Raw genomic sequence first — 20,463 nt, forward strand, 5'->3', positions numbered from 1 at the left:
ACTCCAACGTCTATGATTTTTGTCACCATGTTATACGTTACCTTTAGTAACAGACTAGGAGACATAATTTCGGAGAAAGAGACAGAATGACCTCAATGTGGTAACCCACTTGTCAGGCAAGAGATTTGCTTTCCTCCATCCATTTATTCGTTCAACATTTTTTGAGTGTTTGTTTTGAGAAGTTGTGCCCACTAGGATTGGAACCACGGAAATAGCAAAGGATATCGGGTAGCAGGACCCGGACACAGAGTGGAGGGCAGCCAAATTCCAGAACATGCTTCAACAGTGAGAGAACCCGACCACTGAGCAGCTCTAGCCGTGAGCTGTTCCCCAGGGAACAGCAGCAAACAGAGGAACTCAGCAGGTGACGACGAAGGGGTGGCATCTTCAGGAAAGTGACTGTTCTCCTGTGCAGAAAAACACAACCTCAACATGCAGTAGGCTCTGAGAACGAGACGAGGGGCCCGACACAATGAACGGCCCCTCCCTGTAAAGGACTGAGGGCTTCCACGGAGGCCGTGGTGGGGATGTGAGGTATGACCCAGGGACCACGTCGACTACCAAGGCTCCTCAGCAACACTGAAAATGCCCTTTACAGGCTGGAGCCTAAGGGACTGCCCCTACCTTGAGAGAGAGACTCTCCTGTGACCATACAGCCCAACCAAACACCGTTAGCACATGCTAACTGAAGGACGTGTTTTCAGTCCAGCATGTTCCGAAGTGTGCTCTTTAAAATGTTTATTTTTAATTTGAGCGAGCGAGCAAGCAGGGGAGAGGAATAGAGGGAGAGAGAGAGAATCCCAAGCAGGCCCACCATGGGGATCGATCCCATGACTGAGATCATGACATGAGCTGAAGTCAAGAGCTGGATGCTCAATTGAGCCACCAAGGCGCCCCGCCACCCCCCACCCCTCACCCCCCCCAAAGGGTGTTCTTTAAAAATAGGGTGACCACATATCCTAGTTTGCCAAAGACAGCCTTGGTTTACTTGTGTTGTCTTGGGATAATTATTAATGTCCCTTTTAATTCTCAAAAACGTTCCAGTTTGGACAGGAAGCTAAATGGTTACCTAACCCAGAAAACCCCTTCTGGAGATATTAATTAGCTGTGTTGACCTTCTCTGAACCCGTAACATCCCAATCTATGTTGTAAGCCCTGAAGAATGAAACAGTATACAAACTAGTTTGATCAAGGAGCGTAAAAGGAAAATATCTGTGATCTTTTGTAACTACTGTTGTGTTATATACAACTGGAGAAATACTGGATTAAATAAGGTTAAACAAGTTTGGTCGTTGTTAGAACACATAGCTCACCAGAGATTTAATACGGTAGCAGTTCATGAATTTCCAATAGGGTCAGGCACTGGGCAGTTTTTCCAAACTTAAAACTTGTTTTCATGAAATGTCTTAAGCGGTTAATGTTTACAAAAGTCTCCCACATTTTTAAGAAATAGGAGTGCCTAGTATGTCCAGGAATTGTTCTAGGTCCTGAAGAGCCATCAGTGAACAAGAAAAGTCTTTATCCTCATTGGGCGTACATTCTAGTGGGGGTGGGGGCGGGGAGGCAGGCAATTGACCTGCAAACAAATTTGTAACGTGGAAACCAATGACCTATCACCCAAGTGATTGACAGTCAAAATAAAAACCACAGTATCTGCCAATTCTGAGGAGTATTTGTGAAGCAACTTGTCTTCAGACATGAGTGAGCAACGATTCACTTGTCTGTCAAAAGCCATCAACGGGTACCATGTTTTCTTTGTAGAAGCAAGTCTCTTTCAAAAAGCCTCCCCATCCCACCTTGAACTGAGGGTACTTCTTTAATCATTCTCATGAACATTAATGTGCCTTTGGAAAGCCCATCTCCCATCGGCGTTTGGGGACTAGATTCATAATATGTACCTTTATACTCTTTTCTTTCCAATCTAGACTGAGGTGTTACTTAAAATAGCATCACTTTCAAAGGAGATGTTTATCATTGCTTAGTACCCAGGGGATAAATTAGAACAAATGGGGAGTTATTCCATTCCGTGCCATACATCCCACCCCCTAGGGCTAGGATGAGGGACAGGGGGTGTGCTTTAAAACACACACACACACACACACACACACACACACAATTCCTATCCTTTGATTAATTCTGTGCAGAATAGAGACTCATATTTAAATGACTAAGCCAAGTTAAAACTTTCCCTCCTGGAACAAAGCAAAAGGAAAGCCTCTTTATGTTGCAGGGGCTATAGATGCCATGGGCTGAGCCTGTCCTAAAGCTTCCCTCTGCTGCTCAACAACTAAGCCATCTTGCTGCATTTAGCACTTCTCAGCGGACCACCCACCCAGACGCGGATACACAAACCACATGTGTGAGGAACGCCGTTCGGCTAGGAAATCAGTATCACTATTTCAACCTTATTACTTGCACAGACGGCCCTTTTAGGGCGACGCATTTGTTTTATCTTTTCAATAGCTTTGATTATTTTCTTTTAATGGCCTGGATTTATCCTTTTCTCCCCTTTTGAAACTTCAGAACTCTGCGGCAGGGGCTGCATGTGGTCGAAGACATCATCACGAGGGGGAAATGAGCAAACAGCTTTGCCTTTGCTCCCCCACCTCTCCCCACTCCTTGGGGCCATCTATTCTGTGCAGATCGCCCAGTGCCCTGAGTGATTATAAAAGTGGACTCAGCAGCCTTCCCATTCAGGTGGTAGGCCATTTCTGTAGTTATTTAACAGTTACAGGGCCCAGTTATAATTGCTGAAATGTTTTCCAGTCGGTGCGACGCAGTTCTCTCCCTAGCCCTTGGGAACCATATTGGTTACCCTCGTTTAATTAAGGGGAAATTAAGACCAAGAGGCTAAGCTGACAGCCCAGGGCAAGTTTAACAACCTCTGGAAAAGCCTGGAAATGCCGCTACAAAAGGGGACCGCGTAAACAGGAAGGTGTGGATACTATTACCTGGCAGAGAAAGCAGCAGCACTGAAATGGGCTCAGGATTTTCTATTTGGGTGGTATCCGGGCAAGGAAAGCCATAAAATACCCTTTGTGACTCCACCAATCAGAATAAACATGCCCGTCAGTTTTGGACACCATGTCCCTGGATTACCAAGCAGGCAGGTCTGGGCCCCAGGCCTTGGCTGACCAGCCATCTCTCCCCGAGACCCCTTGCCTATCCAAGTGGGCATACGATTCTGAGAGACGGTGGAACAAGCGTATCGGGGCCAGCGGCGGCTCCGCACCCTTCCTGGGTGACAGCACTTGGAGACGACATCCGGAGTTGTCTTCATTCGGCGTGACCGAGCCGCTCATCTTGACTTCCTCCATGCTGGAGAAAAGGCAAGGCCGTTATTTTAAAATAAACACATGAGTATGCATGCCGAAACAAGGGAAGGGATTAGTTCGGTTCAAGCACGGTCATTACAAAGCTCAGCTGCCAGCCAAGCCCATCCGGGACTGGTGCTTCCACACCTAAAATCAGTTCCTAGCTGGTAACCTACAAGGCGGTCCACTATAATCTCCTCAGTGGCTTGGCAGTCTGAAGATAAGGTGACTTTCTCAAATTTGATGTAAGTCTACTATTAACTGGAGCATTATATCCACTCCCTTGGTTATTTGCCAAGCTCAAAGCATTCTATTCTCTTTCTTGAAGTCGAGTTTCTCCTTCCTGTCTAATCAAGGTAGCATTTCTTGCTGCTAAGCTAAATGTAGAGCCTTTGTTGGGCTTTGTCTAGTGATCGCCCATTGTTTAATTTATGAACGAAACCTTCCAGAGAAATAGGGGGAAAGAGAGAAAAGGTCACGCACAAGTCAACTGTGCCCCACTAAGAATGTGCCCCACCATTTTTTTGCTTCAAAAATGACTTTTAGGACACGAAAATGGTGCTGGACACCGGGCACTCAAAGATGAATGGGAGTTGGGCCGTGCCCTCAGCTGGTTCTGGTTTCTCCATTCTTTCTTTTTGAGGAGCAACATCACTTCTTGAGGAAAGCTAAGGGCTCATTTTTCCCTGTATGTAAAGCAAAACCAAACTCTGGTCAAATGCCTCTTAACAAATCAGTAAGACTGTATCCTGTAAAGAAAATGGAGCCACGGAAGATTAGATACGAATTTAAGTAAAACACCTATTTCTGTCAATCTGTACTTATATTTCAACACGGGTTTTAGAAATGGGAAATACATCTTACGAATGCCTTGTAGGTCACAGAATAGCTTCTACACACACATACACAGTGTATCTTTCAACATCACTGCACATACTCCATTAAAGAAGATACTGACAGATTTATAAAACATACTGGCCTTGCACTGTTAATCTCAAGAATACATTTTTGCTTCATTTATTTTCGCACTGCACAGTAGCTCTGGCCACCATGAAGGATCTGTCAGCATTTCCATCAGAACTCGATTTGCACCTACTGCGGTACAAGTGCCAAAATACATATTTACAGTTTACAGACAGCGGTGGCTTTGTCTTCCTTTTAAATCGACCTCCTCAAGGCATCTTTACAAGGAACATCCAGGGGTGGCCGTGCCTACACGATCAAAAGCATCATACAAAACAAAAGGGGCCAAAGATGTAGACTTCCAGCCCAAGACGAAACTAAACCACGGGAAGCAACTCAACATTCACTGCGGCTGTAATGGTCTCGGCATCGCATTCCTAATTTTAGAGCAACAGTCTGGCGTAAGATCAGGACGTGTGTGTGTGTGCACACGCGTGTGTGCAGCGCGTAGCGTTAGAACACAAAAGGCTAAAGGTGGAACGAAATGAGCGGACAGCAAACTAGTCTTGAGCCGATCACTCCCACAAGTAAGAGAAATGAACATAAGCCACCACATCCACCACTGGGCACCCAATTCCGTCCCCTAGGTAGAGTTAAAGCATTTAAGAATAAAGTCTCTTATAAACAGGTATGTTACCTTGAACATCCTTGGAACGGTAGGGCTTCGAACGGTATGTGGGATATTACGTAGGCCTGAGCTGTCTTTCTGAAAGGTTAGCTGGGTTTGGAAAAGGGATGGGCAGAAACATTTTTGGTGGAAGAAAACCAATTTTATCGGCTCTTTCCACAAAAAGGGGAATCGTGATTCAGAACAGAGACACTGGCTTAGCAATTTAAAACTGTTTCGCACAGTCGCCTAGGTGTCTCTTATAGAGTTTTTGTCTCCCCATCTTTTTATGCTTTCCCCTACTTGGACACGATATGCAAGCATATGTGGACACGCCTGTTTGTCTACATAAAGGGAGAGGGAGAAGTGGATTGCAGTGAAGGTGTTTATAACGGCAAACGTTTTCGTTGCTAACGTGACTGCTATATGCTAACTAGGATGGAAGCATAATCCTGCTGCAAAACCAGAGGCAAAAACTAATTTATTAGGGGTGGGGGTGGAGTTCTAGACACACATCCCTCCCCCCGCCACCCGGCTGCCCTCCCCACCCCGGTCAAAGTACTAGAGGAAAATTTAAAGAGAGCTTCTCATACTCAGCCTGTCTCAAACCATATTCGCAATCACCCAGTTGATTTTATTTGAAACCTATCTAAGAAATTAAACCCTGCCATTTTTCCTTTGTGCTTAGAATACCAACGCCCCTGTTAGGATACGCATGTGCCAAATATATTTTTTGACAGGTTTCAATGGTGTTTATAAACATGGCAGAACTGAGAGGGTTACTTGAAGAGAAGTATAACTATTTGAAATTCATCAAAAGGGGATTTATTATTTCTGCGTTTAAGGATTCGATGAGAGTAAGAATACAACTTGCAAAAAATCAACAATGTGACTCTCACTCTGGAAATTTTGTGGACAGCTCCTTTTGCTGTGTCCATGAGGAAGTTTTCTTGAGTTTCGTTATTAAATTTACAAACTTACATTTTGACGAGAGTCTGAAGACATTTGCTTTATTGCCTAAATTTTAGGTCTAAAGTTTATCACTGTAGTAGCTTCCCTTCTTGTTGTCCTTGTTGTTTGGTCGCTTATGTTACCTAGTTTCCTGGTAAACAGCCAGAGGAACGAGGAAAATGGTCACGCCGCCAAATCATTTTTGCCATACAACTTAGTTACAAAAATAAAAATGGCCCGAACTACATATATACATTTCTAGTTACACTACACAGATATTTCAGTTAAACCACATCCATTTCTGGCTTAATTAGAATATGTGGATTAGCAGTTAGAAACGTTTAAAGATTTCTAAATTTTGCAAACAATTCATATAAGCATCGCCCTCCCCCTTTCATCTGCAAAGTTAAAAACAGAACCAGACACAACTAAAACCACGCCTAAAACCACACAAATCAGTCACCTTATATCCAAAATGACTCCAGAAGTGTTTCTGGAGTTAAACACTGAGTAGGGGACACACAACAAATGCTTCAAGGGCGGTTCATGCCAACCATCGAGAATCATAACATTACCGGAAAAGTACACTTGTCCTTGGGGAGGACGCTTCAGAAGTAATTTACAAGGAGCATGGCTGTATTATAATTTTTTTAAAGGAAAAAAATAGTGTCTTTGGATAGAAAGAAACAATGTAAAAAAAAATCCCCTTTTTAAAATGCAGAAATAACTTCATTATCAATCTGCATTTACATTACTGCCCAAAAGAATGGGTCTGGAAAGCCCATTTTCTGTACAGACACTAGTTAATCTCTGTATGAAAAGACAGCATCTGGCATGGGAATAAACAAGGGAGAGCCTAGAGACCGGTCTATTCGCACACATAGAGGCTTTCTTAAGGCTGATCCAGTGAATGAACCTTTGGATCCAGAAGTATTTCTTCATTTCCCCTTCTTTTCGGTTGAGTTCCTAGCAAAAACTTGAAAGATGAGCTGTTCTCACTTTGCATATCTCCACTTATGGACAGGATGGAATAATGACACCAAAAGTACTTCGGGTTTTTTTTTTTTCTTTTAAAAATAATTCGCTTTCTTTTGCATGCCACAGGACAGATTTCTAGTTTTAAAACAGGGTACATCAAGAACAAAAATATCCCCCCCCTCCCCAGCCATCTTTATTTTCACCAATACAAGAAATCCTTCTGGAAACATAAGCAAGTGACTAAACAGGATCGAACCACTGAATCTACAAGTTAATACATAATCTGTTATGGCAGAATAACCAAGAATCTTCCCCCAAAGAAAGATTTTCATTTTCCAAATATAAAAGAGTCTAAGAGGATCATACAGGAACAAAAATCTCTTATTCCAGGTTTTATGGTAAAGATGGAGAACATACTGGCAGCCGAAGAAAGCTGAAACTCTAATAAATAGATCCAAATTAAGAATTTCTACAACATTTCTTTAGAAAACAGAACCAGAATTCCTTTTTTTTTTTTTTAAACGATGATCCTGTGGAATGCTTTTACTTCCATATTTATCTAGTATTAGAACAGTAAAACAGACACAAGAATGTTGAAGACAGCTCAACAATGCTGGATGCAGGACGTTTACAGGTACACTTGGTTAAAAGTCCTACAGGTTTATTGACTAAGGCTAGACAACAATTCATATGATCCTATTTGGTGCATTTTCTACCATGGTCCAAGATCATTATATGGATACAGCCAAGGGCTGGGCCCCAACTCTCAGAAGAAAGACCACAAAGAAGAAAATCAGGGTGGCAATTTGGTCCCCCCAGTCGATCATTTGTGTCCTGGAACTGGAAAAACAAAAGGTGGCAAATGCGGACTGCAACGAGTAAAAGGACTTGGAAAAGTTGGTGGAGAGTGGCACGGTGTACAAGTAAGGTCACTGGGCTTGGGATGGCAAGGGCGCTGCATTGAAAGAGCATCCATGGGACCAAGTACAAGTACTTATAATGTCTTGTGGTGTCATTCCCTCAACGACTTTAGAATATCTGTATGCGATAATAAATAGATCAGTTATGTAATAAGGCAGTGTGTTGAATATGCATTCGTCCTGTGGAATGAACCGCCACAGAGAGAGATACATGATACCATACACATTCTTTAAGTTTTCTTGTGTTGTGTTTGATTTATTTTCAAGGCTATCCAGGCTAACTCTTCCCGGGGATTTCCTTGGAGAGAAGAGTGGTCCGCTGAGGCTGGTTTGCTTAACCTCTCCTTTATCAAGAGATGATGACTGGCTTTAAAGAAAAATAAAGCTGAAGGTTGTTTGATTTTTATTTTTTCCCTTTTGGTTGCATCATTCTGAGTGTTTTCATATAAACAAACAAAAAAAAATCACAACCAAAAAAAAAAAAACAAAACAAAACAATAGTTTTTGATGCATCCAGTTGTTGTATCCTCAGGATGTTCCAGATGTTTCCAGGTAACTCTGTAGTTTACGGACTGTGGTTTTGTCCAGCGAGCAAAGGTCAAAATCAAATGTCGTGTTTGTGATATGAAAGTGTCCAGTTTCTTCTATAAGGTTCACGATCTAGGGGAATAAAGAAGAGAAATTTTGGGAAATAAGCAATGGACATCAAAAGCCAGAGAGAGACAGAGAGAGAGAGAGAGAGAGAGAGAGAGGGAGGGAGGGGATCAAATATAGAACCAAGAGACTGATATTCTCCTTTATGGCAAGAAGGTCCTATGCCACTGATGGCAAGGAACCCTCTCTTAGCCACTTTGGTAACAAGCCAAAGGAATGTTAACTCTTTGAAATTCTCAATGAGAACAGAATACCTGTTCTCATCATTCATATCCTTTAAACTGACTTCTGCTTTCAAGTCCTCAATAGACTATTTTACTGTATGGGTGGTTAGAGGGAGGTACAATTTCAAGACCCCTTTCAAAATTAGTTACAGACTCAATGGATAGTGACTAGAGTAAGGAAATTCCATCCTAGAAATAACAAAACTCCTTATGAAAAAAGTACACATACACGCATACACACACACAGAATAATGATCATTTCTCTTTCTATGTTATTGTTGAAAGCTTAGAAAGTACAAAAACCCACAAAGAAAAAAATAAAAGCCAACTACAGTCCCACCCTCTGAAGACCATGGGGAGGAACTGGAAGGGGCTGGAACTGTTTTGTTGCTTGATTTGGGTGCCGGTCACAAAAGACACATTCACTCTGTTAAAATTCCTCCAGCTATACACTTTGTTATACTTCAACAAAATGAAGGAAAACCTATACTTATTACTTAGAGTCGTGTTCCGTTTATTCTCTTGAATACTTGGGGGTAATAAGTATGATCTAGAAAATGAATTATCTAGAAAATGCATTATCTATAAAAAGAAAAGGAAAGCCTTTGTCTCCTCGTTTGGAATAGGCATACCTCGTTTCTTACTGTATTGGCTCTAACTTCCAGAAAGAGATGGCAGAAGGTACTGTTGCTGTCTTGCCTTGGCTTACAAGAGGGCGCTTCTAAGGTTTCAAGGTTAAGAATGATGTTGATTGCTGGTTTGGGAGAATCTTTCCTCGTGTTGTGTGTCTTTCCATTCTTATTTTACTAGTAATTTTATCCAAAATGGGCGCTGTGCTGGGGTTGCATGGATTTTAGAGATGTATGTTGTAGGTAAACTGGGATGGAGGGGGGGGGGTTAGTCTTAGCAAGCTTTGTGGGAGAGAGAGAACAAATCAACATCAGGATGAAAGAAAAAATATTTGCAGAGAAAACTGGCGAACCCTCCACTCCCCTCCTATCACTTGCTTCCCATTCTCTTTCATTCAATAACTTTAAAGAAGAGAACAGTTTTCATTATGTAACCTATTATTTATTCAATGGAGTTTTACATTACCTAACTTCAGGTTGAAAGCAGCAGAAAGGAAACTTTTGACCCTCTCTTCTTACAATTAGTTTTCTTTAAAAAACGGTAAGTTTGTGAACTACTCCCTATGGGTCAGTGGCTCTCCATAGAAAATGTGCCCCCCATTCCTGACATATTTGACTTCCACAGAAGCATAAAAGACATATTGAACCCCAATCCAATTAATCACACAGCTCCAGACTGAGCTGTTCTTGCCTTACTCAAGGGCTGGAACTATTTTTTACAGATGGAACTACAGGTTTCATAATAAAAAAAACAAGTTACTCTCACTGTGAAATCATGACAGACACAGCAACCTGTCTACCTAACATCCATTTATCCCTTCTTTTTTACTAGTAGAAGCTGGATTTTTCTGGAAGTGGCAACAGGCCCAGCTAAAACGCTGGCCTCCCTAGACCCACTTGCAGCATGTGGCAGATACTGCTATTTAATTTATTTTGTCCGAAGTCGCTGGGATTTCAGGACAATTTTTAAGGATACAGACAGTGAATATGTGTCTTTGGAAAGATGGCAGAGCAGAAGGGCAAGGAGTCTACATCCTCAATGGCACTTTTTTAACGCTTTATTGATTTTTGACAAAGAGAGGGAGATATAGCCTGAGCGGGGGAGGGGCAGAGAGAGAGGGAGACACAGAATCCGAAGCAGGCTCCAGGCTCCGAGCTGTCAGCACAGAGCCCGACGCGGGGCTTGAACTCATAAACCGCGAGATCATGACCCAAGCCGAAGTCGGACGCTCAACCGACTGCCCCTCAATGACACCTTTTAAGCCACTACATTGACCACCTATTATATGGGTGGATGGCGGGGGTGGAGGAGTGGGGTGTGGGTAGGTAGACAGAGGCCTTACTTAAACCCCTGGACTCAGGGTTCTATCTCTAGCTCATGCATCAAAAGATTAGAAAGGCTGTTCCCAGTTATGGTTAAAATACTACATTCACATAAGGACTTACCAAGCAAGAACTTACTAACACTAACAAGATGGAAGGCGGACACTCATTTGTTTTGTTAATAGTTATTGAGCTTTGGATAAGCCACCCACACACATCTACATACATACTGAGGCACATACACAGCTATGTCCACACACAAACTTTTCAAAGCAATCAAATACTTAGTATGTGCTGACCATCAATTGAATTAAGGGTGCTTTCCAGAGTAAATTATCTTTTTCACTACATTGTAAAGAAATAGTATAGGCCTAGTAAAAATACGTGATCTTCAGGACAGGAAAAAATAGGCTTTCAATGTACACAGGGGAGGCAAATGACAATTGTCCCAGAGTGTGACTGCTGGCCGCTGGGTAAGTGACCAAGCATTCTGAATGGAGTCCCAAATTATGTGTATCAGTTCTGACGGTGCTCACTATTTGAATGGCATTGCACAGAACACTATAACCTCTGACCCTCCGTTTCCTCCTCTTCTGTAAAATGGGGATAACGGCACCTGTTTTACCAATGACACAGATGTGCAAGAGGGTCAAATAAGATAATAGGATAAATGAAAGCTTCTTTATAAATGGAATTGTGACACAGATCAAGGAAACGTGATTATGATTACCACATAAACTTATCCTTAATGTTCTAGGAGGTAACTGGACAGCACAGGAACCATCAGACCCAGTGCTCTCTCCACCTCCCCTCATTGACTCTTAGCCATTTCATTGACACTAAAACAAATGAAGCGGGGAAAATGCCAGAAGCTAAAACTCAGAAAAGGCTTACTTGAATCTTTAAAAAATAATTATAATAAAAGTTGGCAGGGATAAGGGAAGAAAGCAGGGAGAACAGAAGATGAGGGAGAGTAGTTAAATCACAATGTAGGGGTAAAACATAGTCCTAGGTTTTCCCTTTGAAATGACAACTCCTTTAAGAAAATCGCTTTCTGTGACTCCGTTTAGCTAATGACTTAACAGTAAGTACAAAACAGAGCAATAAAGATACCTTCTAGAAAAAGTTACTTGATTTTGAAGCAAATAAACCCATTTGCCAGCCAGGGGATGGGGTGTCTCATAGGTTTCCAGGGCTTGGCTGACAGGCCTCCTACCTCCTCCCCACACGGCACCCTCCCCTCTCCCCTCCCCCCACCCTGCCCGCCTACAGCCACAAACAAAGAAATGAACGGGACCTGATCAATCTCCCTAAATGAGCCCCACACTTTTATGGGAGCTTGTAAGAATACATCAAGGTAGATGCAGAGATGGCCTCAAAGTACCAGTAGTGCAGCAGGCGGGGCGTTCGGGACAACTTGCCAAAGGGAACGGCATTAACGACTTGAATTATTAGAGCATGCACCCACGTCTTCAATTAAGTAAAGACTTCATAAAGAAAAATAAATGTGGGTTCCTTTCCAGGAATCCTGATGGTTAGAACATCAGAAGCACAGCATCAACCCCGTCTTATTCTGATGACAGGAGCCACAAGGCCTAAAAGCACCCCGCTGGTCCTCCGAGGATGGCTGTCTGCCTCTCTATAGGCATCACCTCGCTCTGCTGATGCGGTGTGGCCCCACCTTGGTGCCCTCGCCCTGCATCATCCCGCAACAGTAAAGACCTCCCCCAAATAATAATAATAATAGAAGAGTGACTATAGATAAGAAAGGAAGGCAAGGGCACACGGTGTGTACACGTAGTGGAAAAGGAAGAGTATCTCAGCTGCTTAACTCATTCTTCTGATCGCGGTTATGGTGAAAACATTCGTGATGGATTATTTCCTGCCGCAGAAGGCTTTTAGGGGGTACCATGCAGGCAGGGGGTTTTGTTGGTTTTTAAAGGGGGGTATGATCCACTTGTTAAATCGGTGGCTCCTTTCCCCAACCCTGGTTTTTAATTATAAAAAGGTAGATGCATTGTTCTTGGTCTAATTACATTTAAAAAAACCAAACCAACCACAGTTCTTTCTGTCCCAAAGCCGCCTTTTCACTGAGGGCAAGTACTGAACACGCTTTGCTTGAACCGCTTCTGCCTGAGGTACGTTCGGGTCTTCCTGGAGGATCGCCTTGGCTACCAACAGGGAAATGCTGTCTACCGTGGGACCCTGTGTGTCCTGCCCCGGGGCTAGAGGCAGGCCTTCGGGATTGTAGCCACGGGGGATTCCGTAACATGGGGGCGATCTCCCAAGATGGAGGTGAGGATTCTCAGCAGAAGACTTCTCAGGGAGGCTTCTCCATGTTGTGAGAAGGAATACCCCAATATACCACTCACTTCCACCTCCCTGAAGATAATTTTAGAAGTACAGGAGCTGTTCTCTAGCCTGTTAACCCGTCTTCTGAGGAAAGCGTGGTTCTCCTTAGAGCTTTTTCTTCCTCCTAAGAAGCAGCCAATCCAGACTCAGCTCAATTGCTGGGGAGGTTAGAGGTGCTGGGTCTCCCTTTCCAAATAAATGTGGAACGCACGGTTTGAAGAAAAATCAAATCCTTCGGCAGTCCTCGGGACTCACATCTCTGGGTTTGGATGTATCCCCTGTACTATATTTTTAACCTAAGGAAAAGTGGCTTAAGAACACAGGCTCTCTTGATCCAGTACCTTCTGCCCAGTAAGCTAGAAACCGGGGGCCAGTACCGCATGAACCCAGAGTAAAACAAAGGCATTAACCACTTTCTGTGAGCCGAATAAAACCGTCAGACCAGATTTTTTGATAGGATGCGTCTGATAGCAAAAGATCTAGGATGGGATCCTGGCCTCGCCAGAAATCCCGTCGCAGGGGCTCAGGCCCGCGCGGCGGTGAAGACGTGGACTCTGTGGAATGAATTCCATGAGATGAGCAGCTCTCGAGGTGGGGAATAACATTAGTCCTCAGTAGTGCTATGTTTTACAATAGGAATTAATTAAGCAGTAAACCGTGACAGGACATGCATCATGGTATCATAATCACGAGCCTCAGCTGCATTACGAGGCAAAAGGCCAAAGACTGAGAGCTTTCAACCGGCCTGGGAATGCAATTAGGCTGAAACGCTGTGCGTCCTGGAGCGCCTTGATGCCAGGCTAAAAATTCATAGCCGTCACTCTCTCCCTCTAGGACACTAAAGTAATCCACTTCGATAGAATTCTCCAGGAGGCCACCTTGCCTCACGATTCTTTCAAAGGTCAAATCAAAGGACAATATGAAATCGGAATGCCAACGACACCCCAAGGTAAGACCCTGCCAACGGTCTGCTTCCTCCCCTTGATGGCTGGGCGTTCTTTGTGAAGATGTCCCAGCCCTGCCCAAACATCTGTTCCGCTCTCCGGCGAGACTCACTATCTGGGCCCAGCTTGTGCATTAGTAGCTTTATTGGACAACCGCTCCACAGTGGTTCAGAGCTGGTGTTTAAAAGGGGATAGAAAGGGACGGGACTATCCGCTAATAGATTTACCATCACCATTCAGTCAATTAACCCCAAGTAATTGGTAAATGGCAAGCTGAACAATTTTCATTTCGACAAAAGAACGTTGACGAAAGACACCAGCAGAGGACTGGAGTAATTCTTAGGGTAAACCACTCCCCTCCCCGCACTCGCTTACAGAGAAACACAAGAAATCCAACTCGTCCCAGTTAGGAACTGTAGGTCTGTAACCTTGTGTTCAAATCTGAAACTCTAGAAGGGTTAAAAAGCGTATCAGACAAATCAGGGAACTTGGCAGGTTCAAGAGTATGTATTTATAGATTTCAGCAAAAAATGTACACAGAATATAAATGTGACCATCAGCCATTAAACATTAAAAAAAGATAACCCACACACAGCTGGGGTAGATTAAGTACTCCTTCAAGTCATTTGAAAGTAGTAATAAAACAAAATTTCAAACAGTGAAATAATCTACAAACCCACCCTGGAATTCAGAACGCAACCTTCTCTTTGGGTGTTAAAGAACTAAGTTATTTTATCGATAGCCACTGTTAACGCAACGGACACGTGTACTGTAACTACAGTAAAATTAAAAAGCACCCTTATCTTCTCAAAACATCAAATTGTACGAATAGAAGTTTCCCCACTCCACAAGAATTTCACAGTTGAGTTCATAATAATAGATGTATGTTGTAGAAGATAAGAGAAACGAGGAAAATATTTATTTCCCTCAGAAGAGCACTGGCAAAAGGTTACTAAATTGAAATCGCAAATGTTTACCCCATTTGACTGACGTTCTTATCACTGTTTTCTCATGAAACTAGAAGCCTGGCCCCAAAGGCTTCTGCACTTCCATTATCCCCTCCTTCAGCCCACATGACAGCGTCAGTCAGCCGGCTGAGGCATCGGTACAATCCGGCACCGTCACCTCCATGAGGGCCCAGTTTTCATCATCTGCAACACCGGGGGAGGGGCGGGAGCTGCAGAGCGGACTTTGAGGTAACCTGGGCCATGAGCCCCCCTCCCCCCAAAGACTTCTGCTGACAGTGTAGGGCTGGTGTGACCTCCAGGTGTTATGATACAGAGTAGGCCTTGAGGCTTCTAGAAAGGGTCGTGCTAAAAAGCAGTTCTCACCTGCTGCAGAATGTGTCTTTCCCTCAGCGTCATTAACCTTCTGTGGAGCTCGACCAGTTCATCTAGGTAGGCCTGAAAGAGAAGAGTATCCCCCAAAAGAACAAGCACTTTAGGAAGCGATCCACAAACAAAAAAAGAAATGAACAGGAACATACAAGCAGCAGGTGGAGGTTCCCCGTTCTACCACCCTTCCCGGGGCTGTGTGGACTCGGTACCCAAGGCCTTTGCAGACCAAGTCTCTCCTGGCCAACTCGTATAAAGCCAGCTTTTTTACGAGGGGCAATTTTTGCACTTATGTGCTCTCAACAAGATTCAAAGGAGCAGACTCACCCTCTCCTGGTAACACCCTCCACAGAGAGAAAGGGTACTCAATCCTAAATTGTGAATTTAAACATATTATCACAGGCTATCACTTTTTTTTTTTTTAATTCTTCCATCTCAGAAGATTTTTAACTAAGATTCAACTAAAAAAAAGTCTAAATTTGAACATGGGAGTATAAATGCACATTACCAATTACATCAGGACAAACTATTAAAAAAAAAAAAAAAAGCTTTCCCGGTCATACCTAACATCGCCAGTAAATAGGAAGTGACAGAAGAGAATGTCTTATGAAAACTAGAGATCGCTATTCATATTAGCATCTGGTTTGTCAAAAGCTCCCTTGCAAGGACAGAAGCGTACCTCTCTTTCCATATGCTCAGACTCATGAATCTTTGTTAGCATAACTGCATGGGTTTTTCTAGCGTCGTTTGCAGCGAAGGCAAAGGAAAGGTTGGTGAAGCTTTAGTCAGGCCTAGCCTGATCCTGCATAGTGTGTTATCACCCTGCCCGCAACAGGTCTGGAGGTCAGATGTCGAATGCACGATGCACACTTGGAAAGCACATTACACGAGGCTCGGGCGTCCTGCTCCCTTGTGGCTGAGACTCCTCAACCCTCTACCTCCACCATGATTTTCTTACCTCCCAATTCAGTGTGCCCCAAATCCCTTGGCAATACAGGCATCGTGGCAAATGGTAGCATATGGGCCCAGCTTAACGCTGAAGATCTAAGCAAGACTTGGAAAATCAACTACAAAGCACCAAGGAAAAGTGCTCATCATTTGGTGAGGGGAGTGGGGATGGTGCTGGGCACTTCTGATGCAGAAATGAAAGGGGAACCACCAAGGATGTTTGAGGGAAACACAAGGAAATGGAAGACACGTCAGTGCTGCAGCACTCATAGAACGCCCTGGAAACCTACCTTGTCACATTCCCCGTTCTTTATTTGCTTATCTGATTTGCTTTGCTTTATTGGACTTTTCACTTCAAGAATCTAGGGATCAAAGAGAACGCTGTTAAACTTGATTTCAAGCACTTCGTAGCTGACCTGCCACCTAAACAAAGGCACTTACGAATGAAATGTCCTACAATACGGTCACTTTCCAAACAGCAAGTCTCCTCTACACATTTTCTTCGTCTCATCTAATCTCACTCTTTCTTGGAAAATAAAGGACTTATATCTGAAATGCTGAGTCAGGCCAAAAGACTTTAAAAAAAGAAGTTGACGATAAGGAAATTGATCTAAGCTTCCCAGGCTGCTGCTTTTTTGTGACAACACTCTCACACATATGCACAGCAGCTGAGTTATACGAGATTATAGTCCCCTCCGGCAAGATTTTTTTTTTCTTATTCATTCTGCTGTTTCAGCATGACTACCAGTGCTCAGTATGCTAGGGATGATAAAACAAACACTCAAATGCCCCTTTTTAGTACCTGTCTTTCGGATTCTAAAAATTACTCATATCCACTAAATTGATGCAGCTGTGAAAATGAAGACGGCCATCAGTTACACTGGTTGCTCCCAACCTGGCATCCTCCAACTCAAGAAATCAAGAGCCAGGGCTATCTTCCATGGCTCAAGAAATGACGTGTCCACCCGTGATAAAATAGCAAGCGCCTGTCATTTTATAGGAACCAATTACAACGTAGGATATGAACAGTAGTTTGGCATGCTGTTTAGATGCTTCCGTGGGGAGCTAGGTTTCTAATTAATAAAAAGGAGAAACAAATTATTATTTAATAAATACAGCTGATTTATTGGAGTCTTCGAAATTGAGGATTATGAGGGAAATATTTTTAAGTGGGCCTCGTTTCAAATTGCTGAGATCCACTGAATTTATTGATGAGTGTTTACAAATGTATATAAACAGAAAAAGCAAAGTAATTTGTCTTTTTCATGATAACCTCATTACCAAGTGAGTTATAATCTCAGAAGCTAATATTATGGAGGAAAATGCCAAATAAAGGATATATTTAAGAAGTCTCGTATTCCTGGGGTGCCTGCATGCCTCATTAGGTTAAGCATCCAACTCTTGATTTTAGCTCAGGTCATGATCTCATGGTTCGTAGGTTCGAGCCCCACACTGGGCTCTGTACTGACAGTGTGGATGGAGCCCGCTTGGGATTCTCCCTCCCTCTCTCTGCCCCTCCCGTGCATTCTCTCTTAAAATAAACAAACATTTAAAAGTAAATAAGTAGTGAATAAATAGATGTCTCATATTCCCATCGCTCCTTATCCATTCTCTGCTGTAACACACACACTCATAGTTCTATTCAAAAATCTACCATATTCCATAACACAAAAATGATTTTAAAATGAGTTCACTTTTAATTTGTGGAGGGAAGAGCACTGATTGGGCTCAGAAACTCAAGTTCAGGTCCATAGCCCTATTATTTAACATTTCGGACCTCAAAAAAATGAGACGAAATCGAAGAGATGAACAAGAAAATGTCCAGGTTCCCATTCAGCTGTAAAATTTTATACTACCAATAAACATTTTACCTGTTGAGGATAGGACCATGACATTCTGGAAAAGACCAAATGCTTTCAAAAGGATATCTTTTCCTTTGAATTTAGAATGATGCACACGTAAGAAGTGAGCTTCTAACAGAGCCTTTCCTGAGAATTGCCTTCATTTCTTCACTTTTAACATTAAGATAACCAGATGACCAATCCGACCAGGCTCACTCACTTCAAATACAATGCTTTGGGCAACACAAGGAAATTACTTAATCAGTGGGGCAAGGCAATCGTTTTTCACATGCTGCACTGTACAGGAAACCCAACACTCCGCTACATTCAGAATTTCCTTCTCTCTATTGTTGCTGGAAATGAGACCTCCAGGGAAACTCAGAGCTCTGAGACCTAGGAGTAAGTAGGTCAGTAGATGGCACTCCTCGCCAACTCAGACCACACGGTGGGGCAAAGCAGAGACAATCTGCTGAGATTTCAGGCCAGAGGGAAAAACAGTGCCTGCGTGCTTTCCTAATGCACTAGAAAACTGAATTGTGTTCCTATCTTGTCCCACTCGGACGGTGGGTAGGGGGGGCCAAGTCAGTCACTGCACTCCGGGGGTCAAAGTGACTGAGGGCTCTGTATTTGTAATGCAACTTTGCTCACTAGGTTTAGAGAGTTCTACCACCTTCACTTCAGAGCAGAAAACAGAACATTCAGGGCACTTGAGTCCCACCCTACACATTCCGTAAGTGCGACAGCACAGAAGGCCAAACTACATTGAGATCCTAGTTTCTTTCTTCTGAAGCTTCAGTGGCAGGAACAAAAGCTCCGGGTGTCAGTGATCCGCCTCAAGTTACTGAGTGGCTGCCCGGAGAGGGCTCAGTTCATCTTCCTTCTTTGATCTCTCCCTGCTCCAAAATAAACAGCTTTGTCAAAACCTCATTCTGAGAGAGCTGAGCCAAGCTGAAGACAATTGTTTTATTTATGATCATTTCTTATCTTTAAGGAAACGACTCCAGAATATAAAAGTACACAGCACCTTGTCTTCCATGGGCTTATTTCAAACCAGTTTAACTAGATAGACTCTTTAATTTCTTTCAACATGCCTTGCAGGCGGATAGGTAATTTATGATATTCTGAATATTAACTTGGGTCCAATGGAGCACTTCCTTCCCTCAAGGCCCCTCTTCCCCACCCCCTTCTCTTCCATGCTTTCAGCCAAAAAGGATCTGGAATTTTGATTTTGTTTGAAACTCACACATATGGGAGGTTTGTAGTTAAACAAAACAAAACACCTCTGGTTAAAATGGCACAGCACTCACTATTATTGCCGACGAGGCTTTACTGAAGGAAACTGCCACCCAGACCGCCAAGAAGCACCGTTTCTACACATGGTGGTCCCAGAAAACCGAGCGAAGATCCTTAATCTGAGGATATGGCTTGAGAATCAGACTTTCAAGATTATTATTTTTTCTGCATCCCTTTATGAGGACTGACAACTCAATTATTCAGCAGATGGATCCTCTTCTGATCGGTCTTTCATGTTAATGATCGCTAGCAGCTCGTAACAATACTCAGGTTAATTACTTGCTTTGTTGACATGTGGCTCTCTGTTCACTTTTTTTCAATAGTTAGAAAATGTTTGACTCAATTAGCACTTTCCCTTTTCCCTAGTCCCTGGAAGAACTGAGAACGGGTAAGGCAAACTCGGCTTTGCCTGGTAATTTATAGAAATGTGAAGACACACAGCAACGAAGGAAATTCACACTAAGAAGGCCTAACCGTGAAATGGAAGGTCTGTTTTCATCGATTTTATTTGATGGGAAACTTCAAATTCTCATGCATACTTTCAAATGAAGACTGAAAACACATCCGAGGGTGAAATTTAGGGGACTTTTATATTTTTAAGAAATTCTTACTATTTCACTTCATCAGCATGGAGAATAAGATTAGCAATTTTTTAACAAGTCCTAGAACACGGACTTCAAAGGGATAACACCAAACCTGAACCAATGCAGGTGATTTGAGGGGTTAAGAAATCAATACTAAACAAAGTTTTAAAAACCTTTTCTTGTTCTCTCAGTTCCAAGAATGCTCTAAAGAGATTAGAGCTCTTGTGGTACGTGTATTTCTTACCCTAGACTAGCTCAAAGTGAAAGCATATGGACTTTCTTATTATGCTTATAGGTGCATGGAGGAAGTGACATATAACTGAGTATTCCTGACAGATTGATGATTCACATGTGTGAAGCTACATTTATCGAATAAACATATGCCAAGGAACCAGTGGTATGCTATCTAATTGGATAAAGTAATTTTTACCCTCACCAGATAGATGATACTATTCATTTTTCAGTCTCGTTTTGCTAGACAGGTTTAAAAAAAAAAAAAAAAAGTCTGACAAAGAATCCAAACCTTTCCCTGAAGCCCAGATTGAGCCAAGTCAACTCAAGACTGCCCATCCAGGAAGTGTTCAAGGGCAGTTCTAAAGGCAAG

At 42.9% G+C, this 20,463-nt stretch overlaps 1 protein-coding gene across 3 annotated transcripts in view; it reads right to left on the reverse strand.

The window, feature by feature from the left end:
* Positions 1 to 6,881: 6,881 nt before the first annotated feature.
* MLLT3 (MLLT3 super elongation complex subunit) overlaps positions 6,882 to 20,463 on the reverse strand; it is a 285,909-nt gene continuing 272,327 nt past the window's right edge. For all 3 annotated transcript variants that reach the window (XM_047064901.1, XM_047064917.1, XM_047064909.1), the window contains 3 exons: positions 16,432 to 16,503; positions 15,191 to 15,262; positions 6,882 to 8,393 (listed from right to left, as the gene is read on the reverse strand). In XM_047064901.1, coding sequence (XP_046920857.1) covers positions 8,262 to 8,393; positions 15,191 to 15,262; positions 16,432 to 16,503 — 276 coding nt within the window. In that variant the 3' untranslated portion in view covers positions 6,882 to 8,261. The remainder of the gene's footprint in view (positions 8,394 to 15,190; positions 15,263 to 16,431; positions 16,504 to 20,463) is intronic.

Source organism: Lynx rufus, unplaced genomic scaffold, assembly GCF_022079265.1.
Source record: "Lynx rufus isolate CCGP_SWC_20201006 ecotype Redwood Valley unplaced genomic scaffold, mLynRuf1.p SCAF_10, whole genome shotgun sequence".
Taxonomy (NCBI): domain Eukaryota; kingdom Metazoa; phylum Chordata; class Mammalia; order Carnivora; family Felidae; genus Lynx; species Lynx rufus.